Source organism: Myotis daubentonii, chromosome X (genome assembly GCF_963259705.1).
Source record: "Myotis daubentonii chromosome X, mMyoDau2.1, whole genome shotgun sequence".
Classification (NCBI taxonomy): Eukaryota; Metazoa; Chordata; class Mammalia; order Chiroptera; family Vespertilionidae; genus Myotis; species Myotis daubentonii.
The window spans coordinates 118,051,047-118,072,957 of NC_081861.1; the positions used below are offsets into that span (position 1 = coordinate 118,051,047).

Here is a 21,911-nt window from a genome sequence, read left to right on the forward strand (position 1 = left end):
GTGTAAGGAGTCTCTGGGACAACTTCAGGCATACCAACATTCTCATTATGGGAGTGACAGAAGGAGAAGAGAAAAAGCAAGATATTGAAAACCTATTTGAAGAAATAATGGCAGAAAATTACCCCTACCTGGTGAAAGAAATAGACTTACAAGTGCAGGAAGCACAGAGTCCCAAACAAGAGGAACCCAAAGAGGACCCACACCAAGACACATCATAATTAAAATGTCAAGGGTTAAAGACAAAGAGAGAATCTTAAAAGCAGCAAGAGAAAAACAGTTACCTCCAAGGGAGTACCCATACCACTGTCAGCTGTTTCTCAACAGAAACTTTGCAGGCCAGAAGGGAGTGGCAAGAAATATTCAAAGTGATGAATAGCAAGGACCTACAACCAAGATTACTTTACCCAGCAAAGCTATCATTTAGAATTGAAGGTCATATAGAGAGCTTCACAGACAAGAAAAAGCTAAGAGTTCATCAACTCCAAACCAGTACTACATGAAATGTTGAAGGTATTCTTTAAGAAGAGAAAGAAGAAGATGAAGAGGAAGAAGAAAAAAGATAAAAATATGAATAAAATGGCATTAAATACATATCTACCAATAATTGAATGTAAAAAAATCAAATGAACAAGGAATCTAATGAACAAAATAAACTGATTAATAAAACCAGAGGCATGGAAACATAGAACAGACTGAGGAATCTCAGAGGGAAGGGGGGAGGGGACAGGAAGAGATTAACCAAAGAATTTGTATGTATATATGCATTACCCATGGACACAGACAATAGGGTGGTGAAGGCCTGGGGCAGGGCAGAAACTGAGTGGAGGAGGGCAATGTGTGGGGGAGGTGATATTTGTAATATTCTCAATAATAAAGATTTTTTTAAAAATGAAAGCAATGCCAAGTAAATGTAACCTGAAAGCTCTGGACTTTATAACTTCTCACTGAGCATTTATAATGCTTCTTGAACTATATCCTGTGATTCAGTGAAAATAAGGTTTCTAAAAATATTGTACATGTTGGATTTGTACAAGTATTCTACTTGATATTATATTAACTAGATGGAAAGATCCCAACCTAAGAACAAACCAAGCATGAAACTGTATTATACTTCATATAGTTAAAAGAAATAAACTTGTCTTTCTTTATCATTGGCATATTTCCCATTTTGGAAAAATACCAGTTATCTTTGAAACTGTAGAAAATATTTAGAATTTTTGAAAATTTTATTTGCATCCTTTTGAGCATTTTTATCTTCTGTATGCTAATTATGTAATATAAACAGTATTAAATTGATGTGATATTTATGAGGATGGTCATTTTGTGGAAAGTTATCCTATTAAAGGAAACATCTATTTCCGTTTTATTATATATAAACATTCATATTAGTTTTTATTTTCCATGAAGTCTGAACTATCTTAACTTGTAAACTGTTCCATAAAAAGCTGTACGTTTCTGTAAGTCATATGAAAGTAGACATCTAAAATGTATTTTGTGTTTTAGATGCTTCTATTTCAACACTACTTCCTTATGATGAAATGAGCAGTGTCTTTTTTTTTTTTTAGCAGTATCTTTTTTAGGACCAACAATAATTCTAAATTAGGTGCCTTTTAGCCCTGGCCAGCATGCCTCCATAGTTAGAGCATCAACTCTGTGCACCAGGGGGTCACAGGTTCAATTCCTGGTCAAGGGCATGTACCTGGGGTTGCAGGTGGGATCCCCACAGGGGGATAACCAATGGATATGTCTCTCTCACATTGATGTTTCTCTCTCTCTCTCTCTCTCCCCCCTCTCCCCTGCTCACTTCCACTCTCTAAAATCAATGGAAAAAATATCCTCACTCCTTGGGTGAGGATCAAAAAAAATTATAAATTAGGTGCCTTTTAAATATATTTGTTGAGAAGTTATTTCAGAGAGAGATACAGCGATTGGTTGCCTCCGCATGCACCCCAACCAGGGCCGGGCATCGAGCCTGCAACCAAGGTATGTGCCCTTGACTGGAATCGAACCCACGACCCTGAGTCCATGGGCTGACGCTCTATCCACTGAGCCAAACGTGCTAGGACAAGCCCATCTTTTTATAGTCTCAGGAATAGGTTAGAGAACCCAATGATTCTATTGTAAGGCTAAGATCACCTCCTGATTGAGCCTGAGCCTTAAGCTTGCAGTAAGATTCAGGGGTCTAACACCCAATTTTCTTTATCTCTAGAGCTAGGGAAATGTTCACACCAGCCATTTGTCATTAAAGACAAATTGGTAAACCACAGTCAGCTCACTCACTTTCAAGAGAAGATAAACTTAACCCAGAATGGTAATTAATTAAAACTTTACCAGGTCTTAGTTTCTTTTACCTGCTTAGGAAGGCTGCTTACCTTAGATTATAACGTCATCTCCAGTTCACAGACAGGATTTTCCAGTGTTTTATGGTGCATTTTCACAGCCTACTGACCTTGCTCCAGATTCCAGAGTGAATTCCATCCAGAGATCTTTAGCCTCTAGTTATTGACCCCATTTTCAGAAGGGACTGTTCCTAAAAGGCAGGATTTACAAATTAACTCTAGAAGCCTTTTGAGCACAAGGCCAGAGAGAATGAGGACTTAGGAAGAGTATAAGTTAAGTTTCAAGGTTCTTTTTGTTTTGTTTTGTTTTTATCTTTTTAAGAGAGAGAAACAACAATTTGTTGTTTCACCCATGTATTCATTCATTGGTTGTTTCTTGTATGTGCCCTGACCAGGGGTTGAACCCACAACCTTGGTGTATCAGGTCCACATTCTAACTGAACTACCCAGCCAAGACTTAGTTTAAAGGTTTTTTAAAATAAAATCCCAAGGACTAACATAAAGTTGCCAGCATTTTATATTGCCTACACATAGACATTTAAAAAAAACCTAATAGGTAGGAAAGAATCCTATATAATAAAAGCCTAATATGCTAATGATATGCTAAGGCTGCTCAGCTGCTTGCTATGACGTGCACTGACCACCAGGGGGCAGATGTTCCGACTGGTAGGTTAGCTTGCTGCTGGGGTCCGGCTGATTGGGACTGAGTGAGATGGGCCGGACATGCCCTGGAGCCCTCACGGGTCCCTCCCTGCCTGGCCAACCTCCCGCATCCCTCCATGGCCCTAATTGTGCACCAGTGGGGTCCTTCAGCCTGGCCTGCGCCCTCTCACAATGTGGCCTGGGACCTCTTGGGGCAGTGGTTCTCAACCTTCCTAATGCCACGACCCTTTAATACAGTTCCTCATACTGTGGTGACCCCCAACCATAAAATTATTTTTGTTACTACTTCATAACTAATTTTGCTACTGTTATGAATCATAATGTAAATATCTGATATGCAGGATGTATTTTCATTGTTACAAATTGAACATAAAGCATAGTGATTAATCACAAATATGTAATTATATATGTGTTTTCCGATGGTCTTAGGCGACCCCTATGAAAGGGTCGTTCAACCCCCAAAGGGGTTGCGACCCACAGATTGAGAACCGCTGCCTTGGGGGATGTCGGAGAGCCAGTTTCAGCCCAATCCTGCAGGCCAGGCCGAGGGACCCCCCTGGTGCACGAATTCATGCACGGGGCCTCTAGCCTGAGAATAAAAGATAATTGTTTATATTAAATGAATTTAGCTTATGAAAAAGTAACTGTAGGGGCTTTATCTTTCTCTTTTTACCATTCTGGGGGAAACTTTGTTATGAACTCTTACTGCCATTTATGAACCATCATTATAAAACACATGCATATTGTGAAACTGATGGTCTAAAAGAAGTTGCACATTTAATCAGATGTTTAATGTAGTGTGGCTAGTATGAGGGGGTGACACACAGGACTGAAGATGGCAGGAGGAAGCAGAATTAATTTTTTAAATATCTTTTTTATTGATTTTGTAGGAAGGGAGAGGTAGAAACATCAATAATGAGAGAAAATCATTGATTGGCTAGAGATCAAGCCAGCAACCCAGGCATATGCCCTGACCTGAATCGAACTACAATCTTCTGGTTCATGGGTCGACGCTCAACCACTGAGCCATACTGGCTGGTCATAGAATTATTTTAACATGCTATATAACATCTCATTTTTTCATTTGGCTGGAATAACTACTGTCTGTGGATAATGAGCTTATTAACCACTATCTATGGATAATAAGCTTGGAAGGTAATCTATGCTAGACTTGTTGTTTTTGTTTGTTTTGTATTTCAGTTTGGATTATACTTGGGGGGAAAAAATCAATCTCTTTTCTCTCTTTCCATTCTAACTTCCCTCAGAGCATCTACCTGGCTCCAAGCACAATCCTCAGACACAGCCCCGAGATGAAGACTATGAAGGGGCCCCATGGAATTGTGACAGCTGTACGTTTCTGAACCACCCAGCACTAAATCGCTGTGAGCAGTGTGAGATGCCCCGATACACCTGAGTTCAGAAGAGTCTGCACCAGGTTGACAGTGAAGCTGAGCGCCCATTAGAAGGAAACTGCGGGGATCTTCATCTGTCCAGCCTTTTCATTTCAGATTCCATAGGGGGCGGAGGAATGCACTGTAGCTGCCTGTGCTCACTACAGGAAAAATGGGGAAGGTTTTTTCCCTTCTTAACTCATTACAGAGTGAGAGACAGAAAGGGATACTTGAAACTGGGAAAGGATTCTCTCCTGAAAGAATGTACACAGAGAAGTCAAGAGCTCTTCTGTGGGATCCAGTTGTTGAAGTTACTGCTGAGTGGCCCTTATTTTATAAACTAGAACTTGGAATCATAGTGTGACATATTACAGTTTATGCAGACAAACTGTGAATCCCCATAGCAGACTTACCTGGTCACAGCTCTCTGAAAAACAAAGCGCCCCCCCCCCCCTTCCCCATGCTTTTTCCCATTGCTTCCTCCTGAAGAGGACAGGGAAAAGCACTTAGAATATGATGGGCAGGGGTGGGGGGCAAAATAATAGGGTATTTGTAATTGCTGCTTTTTTTCAGGGGTAATTTCCAACACACAAACAGGATGTTTTAAAATGTGATTTGCAGTAGTCAGGAATTAGGCATATTGTGCCCTTTGTCAAAAGTATAATCATTGCTTGTGCAATGATTCATCAAGCTATATCAACACTGGTAACCAAGACCTAATTACGCCACATAATAGATATATTTTTGAAGCTACTGCATGCTTTTATTAGGTCATTGGTTTTAAAAATAACAAACGAGTCCTTACGAAGTATGATTTTATGAATGACCTTCTCATAAAACTGCTTTATCAGTTGCACAATGAATGTATGCCCATTGTAAATCCATTCCAAAATCCATTTGGAAACCTTGATCTCAGCTGTGGTTCTACAAGATACATTTGCAGTACATAGGGCCTTTTCTACCCACTCCTTTCAGTTTTGTGAGGGATTCATGATGTTTACAGCACAGATAATACTTTGTGCCATAATCCTAACTTAGCTGAAAAAAATTAATTTTAGTTCAATAAATATTTTTTTTGCACATACATTCATAAACCAGAGAGGGAAATTACAGTGGGCTAATATAAAGTTGGGGAGGAAGAGAAGGGTAGTCAAAAAAATATGATTAAGAATAAGGTGAATGAAAAGGACTTTGAAGCTAAGAACTTTTCAAATTTAACATACTATATTCAGAAATAACACTGAGTTTGCTCCAAGTAGTTCAAGTGATACTGAAGCACTCCTTAGTCTGAAACTAGAACTTTAGGGTGTGCACAACTGAAGAGATGTAAAATCATGTGATTCCCTAGAATGCACCACTGGAAAAATTTTAATAAGACATTCAATTAAGGATTCTACCATCGTTGAGAATTGGATTTTGGAATCTTCCCCTTATTTGGGTAAATATAAACAGCAATAAAAGTGAAATATTTTCTAATCCTTAAGGATTTTTCCTGGGGTTATAAATTTAGAAATATCCACCTTACACACACACACACACACACACACACACGCTTCAAGCTGTCATTGCATTCTAATTTGGCAGTAATCTCTGGCAGACCTGGAAAAATAAGCTGCACTTAATACCATAATGAAACCAAAGGCATAACACATCATCATAGTTTTCCATCAAAATCATACTTTCACACTCTACGAAGTGTGGCTATGTAATAACACTGGTAAAACCTCTCTCATACAACAACTGTGGCAAAACTGTGAAAACAATGGTGAGAAAGCAGATGGACTTAAAAGCATTGACCTGAAAACAGCATCCTTTAAAGCAGGGGTGGGCAAACTTTTTGACTCGAGGGCCACAATGGGTTCTTAAACTGGACTCAGAAGAAGGAGCTGCGGCCGTGTTTCCCGACGTTGCCATGTTAACACTGCTGCTGGTGAAGGAGCGGAGGGGAGAGCAAGAGAACCCTCCGCTCTTTCGGCTCCGCGGGCCGCATCCCCGCGGGCCGTAGTTTGCCCACGGCTGCTTTAAAGGCTTTTGTAACATGTATCTGTCAGTCTCCAATAACAGTCTATCAGTCCTGTTCTGTAATATTCCATCATCTTTGCCTTTGTATGGTTTCATTATCTCTTTAGTGATAGTGGACCCCACTTGGCATTTAGTAACAATTTAGGGGGAAATCTATATGATGCTTGGTGTTCTAGCTAAAGGTTTACCAATATTCTTAGTGATATGCTCAAGTGGCAGCAGCTAACTTGGCAGTTGGCAGTTGAGAATGAAAGTAGCATGTATGAAAACAGTTTGATGCTTTATTAAAACCATGTAGATGACTTTAAAACTATTGCATGAACATACATCCAGGTTACTAAGCTGCTGTCATACAGTAGATGCATGGTTCCCATCCTTTGGTGATATATCTAGTCAATCATTGTTTTCACCTGCCAGGGAAAATGAGAAACCAGTCTATTTGATAGGTATAGAGGGTGGGGTATGACACATCAGATTGATTTTAACGAAGTGTTTTGTATGTGTTCATTTCTGATTGTGCATTAAGTTTCATACACCAACATAGGCTGTATTCAGTTTTTAAAATAAGCAAAATCATTGGATACTGATAAATCTGATACATTCAACTGTGTCCCATATATCCATTACTTCTTGTCTGTGACCAGTTTGAATAAGAATTCAGTCAACTTTCAAGGTAAAGGATCTCCTAGTTAGATTGATATATACAGACAATTGGCATATAAATGGTAGGATACAAATTGGATGTTGCCTGCCTGCTGATGGGTGCCTACGCTCTTTGGATCAATTGGTACACTTCTTGTTTCTATTAAAAACTTTTTTTCTTAACACAGACCTAATGACACATTTTATTATTTTTGTTAATCCTCATCTGAGGATATTTTTTCCATTGATTTTTTTTTTCAGAGAGAGTGAAAGGGAGGGAGGGAGGGACAGAGGATGGGGGGGAGGAACCATCCATGTGACAGATACATATACATGAATGATTGCCTCATGCAGACACCCTCTCGGAGCTGATGCTCTAGCCACCATGTAACGCCAGCCAGGCCAGACACATTTCAAATATTTCACTGTTTTAAAAACTGGGTTTTTGGAGAGCACATTTACCATTTTGTTAAAGTGCATGGCCCCCTAAATTTTGGAGTAAGTCCTAAAAGTTTATAGAGGACCCAGAAACTTTCTAATAAGCATTGTAAAAATGTTTCAAATTGATAATGACCTTGTTTGGGAGAGGGTAGAAGCAGGGTTTTAAAGAAATAAATGCATTGTAAAAGTAGTTTTTAGAGCAGACTAACGATGGTGGGGGAAGTGTTGCTAATTTGTTTATTTCCCTGAAAGAAATGGGGTGTGTGATGAGCAGTTTAATAATTTTTAAGGAGCTGGTCTCAATTTTAGTATTTTAATTATTCCCTAAAATTTTGTCATTGCCTTGTCCCAGTTATCTAAGGTTCATACCCAGCTTTCTGTGGCAACTCAAGTTTTATGTAGTATTTTAAGAGATAATTGTAATGTCTGATGGTATAAACAAAGAATACAAGGTATAGGAAGATTGCTCTTTGAAAATATCAACAATGTATCCTGGAATGTGAAGATGTCCCTTTATAGTTAAAACTGATTTATTTTAATACTGTAGTCATTGTTCAGACTTTGAATGAGTTCATGTTACAGTGTGTGTCTGTATATCTGTAGAGAAGGAAAAATGATCACTGAAATGTTACTTTAAAAAAATCACTAAATTAGGCACTGTGTTGCACCACTACTGAATCTTTCTGAGAGAATTAACAGTGTTTTCTTACTGTAAAATTTAATTCTGATGACGTTTTCACATTCACCAGAAATGCATTTTTTCCTATATCATGTGCAACCCCAGATATTTAAAATTAGATTTTGCATGGCATGGGCATTCCGAAATTAATAGAATGTCTCAATTTTAATTTTTAAAGCCATGAAAAGTTACTTTGAGACTGAACAATTCTGAATTCTTAATGATACCCAATGTCCATGTTTTCCTACTATAAAAGAATTTATCCATTTCTTTATTAAAACAGCAAGAACGTATTAAATCTTGTAAATACCATGACTCTTAGATTTCTGTGTATGCTGTGAATCAAATTATTTTGAAGTGAAATTGTACAAAGGCAATTTAAAAGGCTATGCATGCATTGTACCTCCAAACAATACATATTCGGAAAGTCAATGATTCCTGCAAAATAAATCAATAAACAAAAAGTAAACTTTACATTCTGCATCTTTTCTGTGTATTTAGAAATGACTTACAGTATCAAACCTGTTCTAGTTCCAACACTTATATTTTCTGGTCTGAAATATGCTCTCAGAAACCTACTATTTGGTCACATTTCTGTTCTATTAGAATATGTACTAATGTTAAATTTTGAGGTATTACATGTACATTAATTTTAAATTGGGTTAACGTATATATAAGCAAATTTTATATAAAAGGTAGAATATGTTAGGAACTTACATTATTTACTACTCACAAAAGAAAGTAGTATTATCTTTATATCATTTGTAGCTAATTTTTCTAAGGCAAATAATCACGGAGACCCTGAACCTCGATTTGCTAAGGTTTGGAGTTAACTTCCCAGCTTCTGCACAGAAATTACCACAGATGAATTATAGTAGATAGACAATTCAATGATTAAGACTATGTATTTATTATAGAAACATCGAACAGACAATCAAACCTCAGAGAGAAGGCAGGGGAGGGAGAAAGGAGGGGTTAGAAATCAACCAAAGGACTTGTATGCATGCATATAAGCATAACCAGTGGACATAGACAGTAGGGGGGTGAGGGTATATGCTGGGAAGTGGGAGCGGCTGGGGAGAGGTCAATGGGGGGAAAAGGAGACATATGCAATACATTCAACAATAGAAAGATAAATCATGTCCTATTGAAAAAAAACAAAAAATGTATTTCAAGTCAAAATAATTTCTTTTAAATTTTTACTGTAAGAAAATTTTCAGACAAGTACAGAAGAATCATAATGATCCTGCATTTATCACCCAACTGCCAAAACTATCCATATATAAGCAATCTTATTTCATCAAGTTCTTATCCACCTCTCTATTTTGAAGCAAATCTCAGACATAGCAAGTCATCTAAATTTAACATAAGCACCATATACTCATCACACCTTACAAAATAATGTATTATTAAATATCTAGTGTTAAATTACCAAAGTTTTCTTAGGAATTTTTTACAAGCATATCTAAATTAGGGTATAAATAGAACACTTGAAATTATGTCTCTTACATCTTTAATCTGTTTATATATTTCCCCTCCCTGTCAGAAATCATAAGGATACTTTACCTCATCAACTATTAGTATATGGTTATCTTCCACCACATCTTACAGTAAAGTAAAGCATAGAAAGATCAAAGATAACTTTAAAAATAGTATATAAAGCACCTGGTCAGTGTGGCTCAGTGGTTGAGTATTAACCCATGAACCAAGAGGTCCTGGTTCAATTCCCTGTTAGGGCACATACCCAGGTTGTGGGCTCGATCCTCAGTAGGGGGCATGCAAGAGGCTGCTAATCAATGTTTCTATCTATCCTCCCTTTTTAAAATCAATAAAAATATTGTAAAGATAATAAAAATTTAAAAATAGAGACTTGATTTTTTAAAAATACTATGTATTCCATTTGACCCAGTGATCCCAATTCTGAGAATATATCCTAAAAATTCCAGAACACCAATTAGAATATATGCACCCTTATGTTCATAGCAGTGTTATTTACAATAGTTAAGATTTGGAAACAGCCCAAGTACTCATCAGTAAATGAATGGATTAAAAAAAACAAACTGTGGGACATTTACATAATGCAATACTATGCAGCTGTAAAAAAGAGGAATCTCTTTCCTACCCTTTGGGACAGCATAGATTGACCTGGAAAATATTATGCTCAGTGAAATAAGCCAAACTGAGAAAGACAAATATCACATCATCTCACTTATTTGTGGAATCTAATGAACAAAATGAATTGACTAACAAAATAAGACCCAAAGCAGGGAGGGATGGAACAGACTGACATACCTCTATGTGGGGTTGGGTAGATAAAAGATAAACCAACAAACTTATATACTTACTAAGTGGCCCAGTGCATGAATTCATGCACATTGAAAGGGAATTAATTAGAAGAAATATTTTAATATCACTATTTGCCAAGTCCTGGGTTGGGTATCCGGCTCCCTCCTCCCTCCTGTCGGAGTCTGTAATGGTGCCCATGGGAACACAGTGTCAAAGCCGGTGCCCCATGGGTCTGCGGGACTCCCCTGAGTCCCAGAGTCCCACAGCCCCACAGGGCCGGTGCCCCAGGGGACACGGGGCTGGTGAGGGGGATGAGAGTGGTGGCCTGGCTCTAAGAAACCGCCCTGGGCCTCCCTGGGTTACCTCGGGTTCCCCGTGAAAATGGCCAGAGGCGTCGGGGCTGAGTGTGGAGCCAGCAGCAGCAGCAGCGGTGGAAGAAGCTGTCCTGGCTGGCTCTTTGCCTATCACGGCGGGGGGACTGCGGCAAACAGCAGAACATGCCTTGATGGGAACGTCTCTATCAAATGAGCTGGGCAGGGACTGTTTTAGAATGTGGCTGCCTGGCTACCAGGGTTCCACGTTCTGTTGGGCTCCATTGTCAGGTAGTGAGGTCACTGCTCTTGTCAGGAATGAAATCACTGCTCTTGTGTGGGGAGAAGCTCAGGGTAGGGGACCAGGCAGTGACCAGGGAGGTTTTCTGTCATGTTCATACCCCAGGTCAAGGCTGTGGGGTGGACGTGGAGTGTGGGCAGCTCCCGCTACCCCAGGTTTATCCCAACACTGGAGCTGAATCCCATTTCCCCCGGGTGGAGGTGGAGTGGGGTGGTGCCCTTTGCCCTGATGTTTAGCCCGAGGGGCTCCTCCGATGCACCTCCTGGTAAACTTCCCTCCAGCACGCTCATGCACGCAGGGTCAAGCCCAGCCCCACCCACCTGCGCGTGCCTGCTGTGCGCACAGCCATCTTGTGATGGTGTGAGGGCATCACGGCATCACGGCGTGAGAACCACCTAGGCTTTTATTAGTAATATATGCATAGCCCATGGGCATGGGCAATAAGGTGGTGAAACCTAGGGGGTGGGGAGGGGCTGGAGAGGGGGAAGGAGGATAAATGGGAGATATCTGTAATACTAGCAACAATTTAAAAAATAGTACGTAAAGTATTTTTCTTTTCCCCCTTGTCGTCGTTTCCTGCATCCTGTATTGTCATTTTTTAAAGAATTAATTTTAGTTTTAGAAAGAGAGGAAGGAGGAGAGGGAGAGAGAAACAGTGTGAGAGGGAAACACCAATCTGTAATCCATTATCTGTATAATGATTTCTCTTTGTAGTGATTAGCTCAGTTTTCCAGGCAGAAGTGTGGGGGACTGCTGGGCGTGGATGCCCAGGGTTTGTCTCCCACCTCCATTTCTACAAAAACTTCCTAACTTGACTTTGGCCTGTTGGCCTTTTTTCAGGACATTACCAGGTGATGTTTGGTGTCTGAGGTTTCAAAGGTTTTAATAGAGTATATAATATGTGGGTAAGATTTTGGTTCATCAGATCCAGATTCTCATAGCAGTCATCTCCTGAACAGTGATGGGTGTGCTTTTGATCACTCTTCCATGGCTTGTGAGAAAAATCAGGTGATACACCCTAGTTTCCTAATGTTTTGGATTGCAGTTTGGAAACAAAATGCTAGTTATTATCCTCTATAATTAAAGCCTAATATGCTAAGTGTCTGGTTGACTGGTTGGCTGTTCAACCAATCAAAGTGTAATATGATAATGATATGCTAAGGCAGCTCAACCTCTTGCTATGACATGCACTGACCACCAGGGGTCAGACAGTAGACCAGTCAACCAGTCACTATGACGTGCACTAACCACCAGGGGGCAGATGCTCCAAGAAGGTTAGCTTGCTGCTGGGGTCCAGTCGATTGAGACTGAGCAAGACAGGCTGGACATGCCCTGGAGCCCTCCTGTGGTCCCTCTCCGGCTGGCCAACCTCCTGCATCCCTCCCCGGCCCCAATCGTGCACCAGTGGGGAATCCTCGGCCTGGCCTACACCCTCTCGCAATCTGGGATGCCTTGGGGGATGTCAGAGAGACGGTTTCGGCCTGATCCCGCAGGCCAGGCTGAGGGACCCCACTGGTGCACATGCACCAGTGCACATTAAAAGGGGATTAATTAGAGGAAATATTTTTTAAATATATTTTATTGATTTTTTACAGAGAGGAAGGGAGAGGAATAGAGAGTTAGAAACATTGATGAGAGAAACATCAATCAGCTGCTTCCTGCACACTCCATACTGGGTATGTGCCCACAACCAAGGTACATGCCCTTTACCGGAATCGAACCTGTGACCCTTGAGTCTGCAGACCAACGCTCTATCCACTGAGCCAAACCTGTTAGGGCTTGAGGAAATATTTTAATATTGCTATTTGCCCTTTCTCTATAATAGAAGTGTCAGAGATGAAAGAAAATTAGTAAAATGTATATGAAAATCTTCCTCCTGTCAGAGTCTGAGGCATGCCATAGGACCCAGAGTCAAGTCCCTGCCCACCCACGGCACCTCAAAATCACGCGAGACCCAGACCCAGCCGGCCTTACACCCATTAGGCGAGATCCAGACCTGGCCGGTCCCATCCTTGTGAAGCCCCACTGGGTGAGGGGTGCAGCCTCAGGTCCCCCAGCGCACCCTCAGGTCCCCTGGCCCAGCGCAGGGGTGGGGGGCGTGGCCTGAGGTCCCCAAGCCCAAGTCGGGGCTGGGGCCGCGCCTTGAGGTCCCCTGTCAAGCCCCACTGGGCAGGGGGCACAGTCTGAGACTCCCCCATCAAGCCCAGTCAGGCAGGGGGCACAGCCTCAAGTCCCCTGGCCTGGCACTGGGAGGGGGGACACAGCCTCAGGTCCCCCGGCCCGGGGCAGAGGGAGCAGCCTGAGGTCTCCCGGCCCAGCACCAGGGCGGGGGGTGTACCTTGAGGCCCCCGTCAAGCCCCGCCAGGCGGGGGGTGCGGCCTGAGGTCCCCCTGCCTGGTGCCAGGGGTGCAGCCTGAGGTCCCCCGTCAAGCCCTGCCGGGTGGGGGGGCCCAGTGCCACACAGCCTCAGGTCCCTGCTAATAGCTCGTTAAGGCTCATTATGGGAACTTGACCTCCGCTGTGGGCACAGCCATTTTGTGTTATGGAATCCCTGCCTCCGCTGGGGGTGCAGCCATCTTGACCGCTGCTGTGTGACAGTCAATTTGCATATTCCCTCTTTATTAGATAAGACTATATACTCTGCTTTTTTTGGACTTACTTGTACAATTTATTGTCCTGGGTACTGAGCCTGTTTTTAGGTAGTTTTGTTCCCTTGATCAAGAACCACTAACAGGCCGAGACCGGTTTGGCTCAGTGGATGGAGCGTCAGCCTGCGGACTGAGGGGTCCCAGGTTCGATTCCGGTCGGGGGCATGTGCCTGGGTTGTGGGCACATCCCCACTGGGGGATGTGCAGGAGGCGGCTGATCGATGTTTCTCTCTCATCGATGTTTCTGACTCTCTATCTCTCTCCTTTCCTCTCTGTAAAAAATCAATAAAATATATTAAAAAAAAAAAGGGACTGAGTTTAAAAAAAAAAAAAAAAAAGAACCACTAACAGATTTAAATCACTAAGAGTAGTCTGCTTTGGGTGTGCAGGATTCAAAAAGATCTTCATTTGAAAGGTATTTTGGGTTGTGGGGAGAAGAGGAAATTGTGTTAGCATATTAAAATAGTTTGTATTCCCTATACACTTTGATAATGAATCAAATGGTCACATGTGGTGGACTCTAAGCTCAAGGTTACAATTTGAGTTTTTCTACCCCAATTCTGAAATAACTAACAACAACAAAAACATTTTTAAGGGTTGGAGAAAAGGAAGGGTGTTCTCAGGAGGTTGGAATTGACAGGATGCAGATGGGAAAGTATTGAGGGCAGTAGTGACCAGGGTCAGCCAGGCCACAATTCCAGCCATCAGTGAAGGCCAACCTGCAAAAGCAGGTCTTATAGGACTCCCCAACAGAGTCCATTAAGACCAAAAAACTCTGAGCAGTAGGTAACTGGAAGGATCTGTATGCTGGACAGGAAGCACAGAGACTCGCATTTGTTTTCTGTCTCACACCAGGGTTCACTAAATAAGCAAGGCATTTAAGTGGGAGTGGTTTCACCACATCCTTATGAGGTGTCATGCACCCAGTATCTACAAGCTGCCATAGTGAACACGGAGGGAAAACTCGCTTGGCCTAGCTGAGGATTCCAGGGAGCAACTTTCAGCCCCACAGTAAACAACTAAAGTAGCACCCACTAGTGCTTGCTTATTGAGGGGCAAAAACAAATGCTTAGCAAAACATTGAACTTCCCTGTCTTCCCTATACTCTATAACCAAGTAATTTCTAATCAAGAAACATGAAGCTACAGGGAAAAAGTAGAAAACTTTCATGCTTTCTTTTTCATTAAGGATTAAACTATTCAAGCAGTGACCCACGTAATCCCTTTTTAATCCTTACCTGAAGATATGTTTTTTCTTTATTGATTTTTAGAGAGAGAGAGAGAAACATCAAAGTGAGAGAGAAACACCAATACCAATCGATTGCCTCCCATACTCATACTAACCAGGCAGGGACCGAACCTACAACCTAGGTATGTGTCCTGATGAGAAATCGAACCCACAACATTTTGGTGACCAAGATGACACTCCAACCAACTGAGCAACCTGGCCAGGGAATGACCCACATAATCGTTTTAAAAATTCCTTAAAAATCAGTGACTGGCCGAAACCGGTTTGGCTCAGTGGATAGAGCGTCGGCCTGCAGACGGAAAGGTCCCAGGTTCGATTCCGGTCAAGGGCATGTACCTGGGTTGCAGGCACATCCCCGGTGGGGGATGTGCAGGAGGCGGCTGGTCGATGTTTCTCTCTCATCGATGTTTCTGACTCTCTATCTCTCTCCCTTCCTCTCTGTAAAAAAATCAATAAAATATATTTTTAAAAAAATCAGTGACTGTATAGAGTATTCTGAAAGGAGGACCTTATTCTACGGAATCAGAGCAGAAGAGAAAACTTTAATTTCTAATTTTAATTCTAAAAAAAATTTTCAGTAATGTCCTCTCAGAAAGGAACAATCGGATCAGGAATGGTTGCTTCAAATGAAAAGTAATGTGTTTTTTGGTAATCCTCACCCGAGGATATTTTTCCATTGATTTTTAGGGAGAGTAGAAGAGAGAGGGAAAGACAGAAAGAAACATTGATGTGAGAGAAACACATTGATTAGTTGCCTCCTGAACGAGCCGTGGCCAGGGCCTGGGTGGAGCCTGCAACCAAGGTACATGCCCTTGACCGGAATCGAACCCAGGACCCTTTGGTCTGAAGGCCAGTGCTCTATCCACTAAGTCAAACCGGCTAGGGCCAAATGAAAAATAATTTTTATGAAATTCTAAACTACAAATTCAGGCAGTAAAACTTTAGAAAACTGAATCAATGGAGAAATTATTCTAGGTTTACGCATTGTGAATTCTGGATCTAAGAGGTGCAATAAGGGATACCAGAAGGAATCAATACAGCAGCTAGGATAGAAGCAACAAAGGTCATATCAGAATTCTCCTACATCTATGTGTAAAACTCAAACACAACTCTCATATTTTAACAGGCAAAATAGACAAAGTTGTGAGCTTGGTTAAATCTCCATATAATAAGATTATGTGTTTCACATAAACTAAATCTTCTTTCAAATATCTACCAAACATTTTTAAAATTTATTTTAGAGAGAGAAAGGAGGGAGAGAAAAGGGAAGGAGGGAGAGGATGGGAGAGAAAGAGAGAGAAACATGAATAGGTAGCCTCCTGCACATGTCCTGACTGGGGATCGAACCCACAGCCTATGTATGTGTCCTAACTGGAAACTTTTTGGTGTTTGGGACAACGCTCTATCCACTGAGCCAAACCGGTAGGGCACGCAACTTTTTTATGCCACACAAATTCTTATGACAGTATTTTTTCTTTGTTTGAAGTGTGAGAAGTGCCTGAATTATTAATGGTTAGGGATTCCAGTTGTGGAGGTAGACTATCTGACCTACCTACAACCTACTTGTTGAGTGATCTACAAATTACTTTCTCTCAAATTCAGTCACCTCATCTGTAAAAGGTGGACAATAATAGCACTCTATCTCATGGGGTGTGCGGGTTAAATAAATTATATTTAAAGCACATAGAATAGTTCCTAGCATATTCTAAATGCTCAAAAACTTTGTTAACTATTATCATTATGCCATTGCTATTGTAAAAATATCACAATAGCTCAGTTGATGTGGCTCAGTAGTTGAGTGTTGACCTATGAACCAAGAGGTTACCAATTCTATTCACTGTCAGGGCACACGCCCATGTTGTGGGCTCGATTCCCAGTGGGGGCGAGGCGTGCAGGAGGCAGCCGATCAATGATTCTCTCTCACTGATATTTCTAGTTCTCTATCCCTCTCCTCTCTAAAAATCAATAAAATCATTAAAAGAACTACCATTAGTATTACAAAATATATACAGCAAAGTGTCAATTGAAGGAAAACTAGTTCTAAAATAGCTGGAGTCTTCAATATAACACTTTAAATAATGGATTAAACATCTAGACAGAAGATCAATAAAGAAACAGAGCTGGAGGTGGAAAATGGTGACAGAGTGAGTGGATGCTGCATGGACACGCTCCCAGGAACAAACTGGCATTACAACTAAAATACAGAAAAACTTCCTGAACAATCAATGGAAGACTCACTGGAGAGAACCCTGATACCTGAGTACTGAGAGTGGAGACCGTATAAAGACTGGTAGGAGGGGCGGAGGCATGAAAGTGTTGGCCGAGTGCCCACAGACAGCAACTGAAGTTTCAGAGAGATATCTCAGCTATGGGGGTCACCACTGAAAACTCTGGGGTCTAATCCCCGAGCTGGGCCTCCCACCAGAGAGCACCAGAACTGAGAAGGGTACCCACCTAACATTGGGCTGTGAAAAGAAGCAGGGTTGTTGTCTACCAGTGAACGAAGGCTGGAAATTCAGGCATTTTCTTAAAGGGCCAACACACAAAATTCCCTATGGAGCCACCCACCTTGTGTTCTGGCAGAGGGAGGGCAGAGTGGACTGGAGCTGTGTGAGCAGAAGCCAGGACTAGGGACTCAGGCAGGCACTGCCAGTTTCCTGTGTTAAGTCATTCCCTCATGAGACGAAAGACAAAAAAAATTCAACAAGAGAACCAAGATGGTGGCATAAGGTATATACCTGTACGTGATGCCCCCCACAACCACATTAAAACTACAACTAAAAGACAAAACGGCCATCATCCAGAACCAGGGGAAAGCTGACTGAGTGGAAGTTCTACAACTAGAAGGAAAGAAAAAAGCACATTGAGATTGGGTAGGAGGTGCGGAGGCGCCAAGAACAGAGGTACGGAGGCGTGCAAAACAGCGGCACCTGGGTGCACTTTTTTTTCAATTGGAAGGGAGATACAAGCTCCCAACTGCACTGAACTCATTTCTGGCAAGACTCTGGGGACCCAGACTCCTATGGAGAGAAACTGAGCTGTCTGGCATCGGGTTGGAAAGCAAGGGTGGCTTTCTCGCAGAGCTGCTCGCAGGGATCATTGTTACTGTGGGGGTGCGGGACTCGGGGACTCGGAGACGCCGAGACGCAGAGATGGCTAATGGACAGCCATCACTGTTTGCTCCACCCTGGTGATTCTCTGAGACCCCGCCCCACCCAATTTACAACCCCACCCAAGTTGTGCACAGTGGCGCAAATGAATTACCTGTCCGCCCGCAGCCAAACCTAAAAAACTGCAGCTGGGTCAGAGAGCTCCAAAATTTCCAAACCCCAAACAAAGAGGAGAAATCTGTAGATCTCACTGTATCTCCTGCTGGTTGGACTCACACAGCAGCTGACTTTGCACCTCCTTGGAGATCCAGGAGCCAGTGTGCCCAGTGGTCAGATACCAGATTTCAACTTGTCACATCCATAAGTGACACACTCAAGAGGCAGACTCAGTGAGCACCAAAGCCCCACTGAAGCAAGTCCTGACCTATAAGGGTGTCTCCTGCACAGCAGTTCTTCCACTATAGACACAGCGGGTCCTCACAGTCAATTGGCCTGGAGGTCATTTCCTCCCAGTGATACCAACAGCAATCAAGGCTTAACTACAACAAGACTGTGCACACAGCCCACAAAGGGGTGCAACAAGAGTGTCCACCTCAGATAATTGGGAAGGCTGAGCCATTGGGCCCTATAGGACACCTAGCACACGAGGCCACTCTATCAACACAGGAAGCAGCCAAAATGCAGAGACAAAGAAACAGGTCACAAATGAAGAAATGGAGGGAAGCAAACTAATGGATATAGAGTTCAAAACCACAGTTATAAGGTTACTCAAGAATCTTCTACGAACTGAGGAACTTATTGAGACCTTCAAGGATCTTAATGAGAATGCCCCCAAAATGGAAAAGAATCAGTCAGAAATTAAGCATACACTGACTGAAATAAAGAATAATTTACAGATATCCAACAGCAGACTAGAGGATCCCAAGAGTCAAGTCAAAGATTTGAAATATGAGGAAGCAAAAAACACCCATCCTGAAAAGAAAAAAGAAAAAAAGAATCCAAAAATATGAAGATAGTGTAAGGAGCCTCTGGAACAACTTCAAACGTACCAACATCTGAATTATAGGGGTGCCAGAAGAAAAGAGAGAGCAAGATATTGAAAGCCTATTAGAAGAAATAATGACAGAAAACTTCCCCTACCTGATGAAAGAAATAGACTTACAAGTCCAGGAAGTACAGAGAACCCCAAATAAGAGGAATCCAAAGAGGACCACACCAAGACACATCATAATTAAAATGCCAAGAGCAAAAGACAAAGAGAGAATCTTAAAAGCAGCAAGAGAAAAACAGTCAGTTACCTACAAGGGAGTACCCATACGACTGTCAGCTGATTTCTCAACAGAAACCATGCAGGCCAGAAGGGAGTGGCAAGAAATATTCAGAGTGATGAATAGCAAGAACCTACAACCAAGATTACTCTACCCAGCAAAGCTATCATGTAGAATTGATGGTCAGATAAAGAGCTTCACAGACAAGAAAAAGCTAAAGAAGTTCATCACCACCAAACCATGATTGTATGAAATGCTGAAGGGTATTCTTTAAGAAGAGGAAGAAGAAGAAAAAGGTAAAGATAAAAATTATGAACAACAAAGTGACAACAAATACATATCTATCAACAAGTGAATCTAAAAATTAAGTCAATAAAACAAAATCTGATGAACAGAATAAACTGGTGAATATAATAGAAGCAGGGGCATAGACAGGAATAGACTGACAATTCTTGGAGGGAAGGGGGTGTGAGGGGTGCAGGAAGAGATTGGACAAAAATCTTACACCTATGGATGAGGACAGTGGCAGGGGGTAAGGGCAGAGGGTGGGGTGGGAACCAGGTGGAGGGGAGCTATGGGGGTAAAAAAAAGAGGAACATCTGTAATAATCTGAACAATAAAGATTTCTTTTTAAAAAATTCAACAATAAACTATTTAACAGCTTAAAGAACTAGAAAAAGAACAAGAAAAGCCCAAAGTAGAAGGAAGGAAATACACTGAGTGGCCAGATTATGATGACCAACTGATGTTTGTAGGTAAATTAGCCGTACACTGCATCGTATGGGATATGGAAGCTGAAGGCCTATTCGAATACCTTTGCTGTCTGCAGTTACCAAGATAAAACGTCTCCAATTCGCACAGGAACACAAGGATTAGACAGTCAAGCATTGGAAAAAAGTCATGTGGTCTGATGAATCGTGTTTCCAGTTGCATCATGCAGATGGCAGAGTAAGAATTTGGCGGAAACAGCATGAAAGCATGTACCCCACATGCATGAGTACAACCCTTCAAGCTGGTGGGGGCAGTGTTATGGTTTGGGGCATGTTTTCCTGGCATGATTTGGGCCCTTTAATTCATGTGGAACAACGTCTGAATAGCACAACATACCTAAGTATCTTTGCTGATCAAGTTCATCCTATCATGTTGATGGCGTATCCCAATGGAGATGGCTTCTTCCAACAAGACAATGTGCCATGCCACGGTGCTCCTATTGTGCAGGAGTGGTTTCAAGAACACGAGGGAGACTTGACCTTGCTTAGGTGGCCCCCACAATCACCAGATCTCAATCCAATTGAGCATTTGTGGAACAAAGTTAAAAGAGACATCAGGCAGCTGGTTCCACAACCATCAAATCTCTCAGAACTGGACAGTGCTATTCATCAGGCATGGTGTCAAATTCCTCACATCACCTTTCAACATCTCATGGAGACAATGCCAAGAAGAATTGCCACAGTATTGAAGGCAAAAGGTGGCCCAATGAAGTACTAATGGGGTGGTCATAATAATCTGGCCACTCAATGTAAGATTAGAGAAAAAAAAATAATACTTTAAAAAAAGCAATACAAAAGAAATCGATGAAACCAAGAGCTGGTTCTTTGAAAGAATAAACAAAATTGATGAACTATTAGCCAGACTCATCAAGAAACAGAGAGAACCCAAATAAATAAAATCAGAAACTAAAGTGGAGAAGTAACCACTGACACCACAGAAATACAAAGGATTGTAAGAAAATACAATGAACAACTATATGCCAACAAGCCAGACAATGTGGATGAAGTGGACAAATTTCTAGAAAAATACTATCTCCCAAAACTGAATCAGGAAGAATCAGAAAACCTGAATAGGCCAATAACAACTGATGAAATAGAAGCAGTAATAAAAAATAAAAAATAATACTCCCAGCAAACAAAAGGCCAGGTCTGGACGGCTTCACAGGGGAGTTTTACCAAACATTCAAAGAAGAACTAACACCTCAAACTATTTCAAAAAATCCAGGAGGGCCCTGGCTGGTTTGGTGCAGTGGATAGAGTGTTGGCCTGTGGACTGAAGAGTCACAGGTTCGATTCCGGTCAAGGGCACATGCCTGGGTTGCAGGCTCGATCCCTCGTAGAGGGTGTGCAGGAGGCAGCCGATCAATGATTCTCTCTCATTGTTGATGTTTCTATCTCTCTCTCCCTCTCTGAAATCAATAAAGATATATTTTTTAAAAATCCAAGGGGAAGGAACACTATCAAACTGGTTTTATGAGGCCAGCATTATCCTAATTCCAAAACCAGATAAAGTCACTACAGAGAAAGAGAATTATAGGCCAATATCCCTGATGAACATAGATGCTAAAATCCTAAACAAAATATTAGCAAATTGTATCCAGCAATATATTAAAAAGATCATACACCATGACCAAGTTAATTCATTCCAGGATGCAAGGCTGGTACAATATTTGCAAATCAATAAATGTGATATATCACATAAACAAATTGAAAGACAAAAATCACGTGATCAAATCAATAGACGAAGAAAAAGCATTTGACAAAATCCAACACCCATTTTTTATAAAAACTC

At 41.6% G+C, this 21,911-nt stretch overlaps 1 protein-coding gene across 7 annotated transcripts in view; it reads left to right on the top strand.

Moving 5' to 3' along the window:
- TAB3 (TGF-beta activated kinase 1 (MAP3K7) binding protein 3) overlaps positions 1-8,651 on the top strand; it is a 73,515-nt gene extending 64,864 nt beyond the window's left edge. For 6 of the 7 annotated variants that reach the window (XM_059679701.1, XM_059679704.1, XM_059679703.1 and 3 more), the window contains one exon: positions 4,268-8,651. In XM_059679701.1, coding sequence (XP_059535684.1) covers positions 4,268-4,416 — 149 coding nt within the window. In that variant the 3' untranslated portion in view covers positions 4,417-8,651. The remainder of the gene's footprint in view (positions 1-4,267) is intronic. The other variant, XM_059679705.1, reaches the window with a different exon arrangement.
- The last annotated feature ends 13,260 nt before the right edge of the window (positions 8,652-21,911 follow it).